We start from the raw sequence: 6,000 nt of genomic DNA, 5'->3' as shown, positions 1-6,000 counted from the left end.
TAGAGACAGAGTCCCACTGTGTTGTGCAGGGTGGTCTCAAACTCCTAGGCTCAAGCAGTCTTCCTGCCTCAACCTCCCAAAATGCAGGGATTAAAGGTATGAGCCACTGTGTCCGGCTCAAATCAACTTTCTGTAACAGAAATTATATCAGAAAGACCACATACCACAGCTATATGTCCCAAGTTGTACCAGACATCAGCTGCCTCTTCTTCATTTTCAGCCAAAGAAAGGGCACGTTCAAATGAGGTCAGAGTCATATCATACTGCTGGGCATAGAAGCAACACAGCCCCAGATTGTTAAAAAGCTGGCAGTTATAAATGCCCATCTGCAGCAGTCGCCTTTTCAAAAAAGAACACACAAATTTTGGTGTCAGATCAACTTTATAAGTTTTGAGACATATATATATATATATTTACATAGTTAAAATGAATTCATCTTGTGATTTTTGATACTCGTAAGAATATAAACACAATGTGTTACAGTAAATGAAAAAATGTGTAAAGCAAATACAAACACGTGTCTTTTATAATGGTACTAGTCATGGGGAATGTGTCTAGAAACAAACAACTGATCTGTTTTTTTCCCCAAATGCTTTGTTAGAGAATCAAAATAAGAAATAGTCACTAAAAGTAAAGCCCACACACTTTAGCTTTATAAAGCTTTGGTGCCCAAAGAGTAAACTCCTAAAACCTTCTAATCTAATTTGAGGAATGTGTTTAGCATTAACCTCTATGTTTTCAGCTGAGTTGGAGCCCGTTTCTGGCTCTCTATACTTGTGCTTCAGCTGTGTCTACTGACCTCCAACAAGCTTCCACTGAGGAGGACAAGACCATCAGTGGATCCTTACATTATGCACTTAGCTGTCACACTGCAGCTGAAGAGCCCCATTTGCTTCTATGCATCATTAATCCCACAGGACAAAGGACAAGAGAGTTCAAATAAGCAAATGAAAATCCAGCCCAGCTGCTGTGAGAAACCCATGACCCACTTCGGGGGTTAGGGAGTAGAGTCAGCTGCATGTGCAGAGAATAGCGTTCTTATTATTACATTTTATGCCTCTAACACATATTTGGAAAGAACTCATGTCAGCTGCCAGTCATCTCTTTGTATATTACCCAAGGGCTAAAGAGGAAATCATAATTTAAAAATTAACTTCAGAAGTCATATGTAGGAAGAAATAAGTACTTAAAAGAGAATCAGTGAATATAATTTATTTAGATTGAAAAAATATTTGGAAAAGAATTGACAACGCTGCCCAAAACAGGTGATTCTGTTTCAGGTCCTGATCAAGGTTCAGAACATAGGGCCAAATGCACTTTGCAAATCTTTTCACCTTTCAATTTCAGTGTCTTTATGTTTAATGATATTAATGGAGGCAATGATGATGAGAAGTTTTAAGCAACTATTAAACCGTTATTGGTTGGTGACAAAATGGCTAACGCATACAATGACAATGGGGTTTAAAACTCAGTCAGTTATCCAGTGTGTTTCTGCAAGATGCCAGACATCTGCATGTTTCCAAATTATTGGTTATCAATTCAATGCTCATAATACATCTGGGTGCTGAAATTTTTAGTTTCATAAAAACATGATATATCTTATTCCTTATTTCTTATTTCTTATCCTATATCTTATTTCTCTATAATCTCATTCCATCTTTGTTATTGTTTCATCAGTATTTCACAAGAAAGTAGTTCTATGAATTGGATGTAAAGTGCACCTGTAAAACCGGAGAGCTATTTCTGGCTGATCAGAATAGAAGTGGTTGCTTCCAATGCATGCAATGGCTTCCACATGAGTATTGTCTTGTTTCAAAACTTCTTTGTAGTATTCGGCTGCTGATGACATATTGTTCATTTCCTATTCTCCATGAAGACAGAAGAGCAATATTTTATTAATATTGAACAAGAGATTGTTTTTTTCATACTGATTTAAGTCCATTCATTCAACAAGTATTTATTGAGAGGCTACCATGCGCCAGACTCCATTCTAGACGCTGGGGATACAATCTGAACATTGTCCTCAAGGAGGAGCCATCTGGTATGAAGGGCAAACAAGTAACGTAAGAGAAGGTTAAGTGCTGTGAAGAAAAACAGAGCAGGGTAAGGAGAGCGAGTGAGAGAGGGAGAGAGAGAGAGAGCAGGGAGGGTGTGCTTCAGAAGGGGTGATGGAAGGGGCCACTGCAGAGGAAGTGCTATTTGAAGAGACCTGAATGAAGTGAAGGATCAAGCCTTGAGCATATCTGGGGGAAGCTCACCCTGGACAGAGGGAAGAGCAATGTATGAGCCTGAGAGGGGAATGTGCTTGTCACACATGAAGAACCACACGAAGGTAAATGAGGCTGGAAAGAGGGAAGGTGGCACAAAAGGAGATCAGAGGCAGCCAGGACCTTTGTCAGTCATGGTGAGAACTTCAGATTTTTTTTCTAGTTGAGAGAAAGCCATTAGGAGAGGAATAACAATCATATTTGCATTTTGAAAGAATAGCTTGACTGCTGCATGCTCGACAAACGAAAATAGGGAAGAATAGTGGCAGGAAGAACAAGAGTCCAGCAACCTAGACCAAGCTTAGAAACACATATACAATTTAAAATTAAATAAACCTTCTATAGTTATTATGGATTCTTTCTAAAATATTGATCATCATAAATACATGCATCTAATGTTATAAATAAATGTTATATTTCTCAAGTCCACCTCCAAGGCCCAGTTCAGGCTCCACATCCTTCATGATTTCCCTAATGCCTTCACTTCACATAGCTCTCTTCTGCCTCTCAACTTACATAGCATTTATCATATGAACTTGTTCTCATTAGAGAAGGACTCATACTTTTTTAATCATATCAAATATAACAGACGCTACTGATTGTAAGAAGCACCACACAGTGCTTTTTTAAACAGAATTTTTATTTGATCCTCACTGACGTTTAGACATTCATACACAGATTGTATCACAGAGGATTCTTTTGCATACTTTATATAAAGTACATATACATAAGCAAATAAATTAAATATAGTACTCCTCTTTTACATAAGTATCAAATTCTTCTGAATCCCTTTTTGACTGGGTCATCAATGGTCGGGTGTTTCCACATAGTATTGTTCTATGCAATGATGATACAGCATTTCTTTTGAATTGACAAACAGTAATTGTAAATAGTTACGAGGTACAATGGGATGGCTTCATATATGTATATATTGTGAAGTGAGAAAATCTGTCTAATTAACATATATTACCTCACATACTTATCATTTCTTTGCAGTAAGAACATTTTAAATCCACTTTTTAATATTTCTTAAAAGTGTGCTCCACTATTGTCTCCAGGATTTTCTTCCAAGCTATGGATAGACATTCTGCTATGCTGATGCCTGTGTTTTCTTGATCTTACCAGCAGGTGTCAACAAAAGCTTTCAGGCAACAATCAGTAGTAATTACCAGGTTCAGCATGCTCCCAAGAGTAATTACCCAAGTTTCCATGTAAGCAGACTATGGCAACTACACGGCAACTGCCACTTGGCCACAAAAATCAAAAGATGCTATCCATTTTAAGATGTACCTCAATTTCAGAGATGTTAAAATGTGAAAATAAATGTGTTTTTAGAATCCATGAAATATGGTATATTCCATTAGGGCAAGATCATATGGTATGCCATTCCTTAGCACAATATTTAGCACTTCTGGAAACTGAAAAATTAATAAACAAGAATTAACACTAAAAAATTTTCTTAACTTCCCATGTTTCCATTAGAACAGAGGTTCTCAGTCGTTTTGGTGTCAGATTGATTCCTTTTAAACTGTTAAAAAAAATTGCTGAGAAGAAGTTGTTTTGTTTATGTAAGTTATATAGATTAATATTAGAAACCGAAACTGAGATATCTTTAAACATTTACTTATTAATTCATTCTTAATAACATACAATAAACCTATTACATGTTCACATACATATTTTTATGAAAAATAATAGGCTCTCCTGAGTGGAGAAAGTCTGTAGGTTGTACAACCATGTGAGTTACAGGGTGGATTAGTCTGTTTAACCCAGAGAGAGAAGGTTGTTAAGTCATTCTGAGCATAGATCTAAAGCCACAAGCTCCACTTCTCCTTTTTTCTGTAATCAAGCTAATGGTTTGACCTCCAGTTGTCTAAATCTTGTATATTTCTCTCTCAGTTGGTTCTCAACATGGAGGAACAGGGGTGTAACTTATCAGTCCCATAAAATCTTAATAAAACATTCACTGGTTGACTCAAACCTATGCTTTATACATATTTTTTCATGTGCTTTATATTTGAAATTCTTTTTCAAAGGCAATAGCATCCCACAGTGCTAGGCTTCAGTGTTATAGCTTCCAAAGGTGGCAATGCCCAATGCAAAGAAGGCTGAAGTCTCAATAAGCCAGTTGATTCAAAGCTTTGGGTTCTATAAAATTACTTTTGAACACTTGTATACTTGATTAATGGACACAGAAATTAATTTACGTAATCTCGAGGAATTTTAGACTGAAATACTTACTGAATTGAAACCTCATATGTAGTTTTTCAATTAAGTTTTATAAACTTATAAAACATGTGCTTATGCTAAATAAATGTAAACCTTACAAAAGGGTACAAAAATTCAAAGTAAAAGCTCCTTCCCAAATTTTAGTAGGCAGAGGCTCTATTAATAGTTTCTTGAGTATTGTTCAGGAAATTTTGTTCATACATAGGTATACATATGGGTGTACATATTTTAACCATAAACAGAATCATTCTATACATTCTAATACGTGGTTTATTTTTTCACTCTCAGTGTCTTGACTCTTTCCCTATCAAAACCAAAAGCTTTACTTTATATTTTTAAATAATACTTCTGCATAGTGTTCCATCAATATATATACCATAATTTATTTAACCAGTCCCTTTTTGATCAAGCATATGTTTCCTTTTTTTAACCAAAAAACATTCTATAAAACCACCTTTGAACATATCTTTGTAAACTTGTATGAAAATATCCTTAAGGAAAATACCTAGAAGTAATATTACCAAAGAGCATACACATTTTAAAATATCATCAATAACTGCAAACACCTTGCAAATGTTCATACATGGAGCTTGTTTCTCTACACCCTTGACAACCCTAGATATAACAGAACTTCTTCATCTTTGCTAATCTGATTGAGTGAAAAATGGTTTAGCACTGTTGTTTTAGTTTTTTTAGATCTTTAATTATGATAGTGGTTAGGCATTTAACACATCAGATATTATTTACATTTCTCTTTCTGTGAACTGCCAATTCATCTATTTGTCTGTTCTTCTATCCTAACCTATGTTTTGTCTTTCCACTATTGTGGGTATAGGAGTCTTGGGAACACTGCTCTCCTGGACACAGGAGAGCTGGAGGCTGAGGGGTAGCTCAAGAATCCCTGAGCACTGACTGTGTTCTCATTCCATCTCATTTTTTTTTTTTTTGACAAAAGGTGTTTATTGGCTCACATAGCTGAAAAGTTCTGAAGTAGGTCTGCTTCAGGTAAGGCTTGGTCTAGTGGCTCAAAAGATGTCACCAAGGACCTAGTTTCTCTCTATTTTGCCACTGTCTTCTTTAGTATTGGTTTTATCCTCAGGCTCCACATGGTAGCACCTGGAAGCTCTAGAATCTTCCCTCTTAGTAGAAAAAAAAAAAGTTGCTGTAGTTCTAGGCCTCAGGTTTTCCTATGTGCCACACAGAGGACAGATAGTATCTCCTCTGTGCTGATAGAAGCCTGTGCTGATGTTGGCCATTGTTCAAAAACACAGGAAGGCTCAGTGTTTATAAACATTCTCTTCAGAGGAAAAGTATAGATGGCTTATTTAAGTTCTGCCAGGCAGGTGTTACCAAGCCCTAAGTACAAAAAGGAGGTGGTATATAGTCAATGACTCATCCCTGCGGTGATTTTACTTTCATGGAGAGGGTGAATGGCTACCGTGTAGGCTGACAGGAAATAAGAGCCTAATGAAAAGCCACAATATGACATGGAAACACCTCATTT

The 6,000-nt window shown here is 36.4% G+C and overlaps 1 protein-coding gene across 2 annotated transcripts in view; it reads right to left on the bottom strand.

Moving 5' to 3' along the window:
• The window catches only part of TTC8 (tetratricopeptide repeat domain 8), a 54,660-nt gene that overhangs the window by 6,067 nt on the left and 42,593 nt on the right, over positions 1-6,000 (bottom strand). For both annotated transcript variants that reach the window (XM_017524639.2, XM_037737113.1), the window contains 2 exons: positions 1,722-1,861; positions 165-339 (listed from right to left, as the gene is read on the bottom strand). In XM_017524639.2, coding sequence (XP_017380128.1) covers positions 165-339; positions 1,722-1,861 — 315 coding nt within the window. The remainder of the gene's footprint in view (positions 1-164; positions 340-1,721; positions 1,862-6,000) is intronic.

Source organism: Cebus imitator, unplaced genomic scaffold (genome assembly GCF_001604975.1).
Source record: "Cebus imitator isolate Cc_AM_T3 unplaced genomic scaffold, Cebus_imitator-1.0 Scaffold34, whole genome shotgun sequence".
In the NCBI taxonomy this organism is placed as follows: Eukaryota; Metazoa; Chordata; class Mammalia; order Primates; family Cebidae; genus Cebus; species Cebus imitator.
Note: the sequence above shows the minus strand (reverse complement) of the source record. Positions and strands in the feature narration are given on the sequence as shown.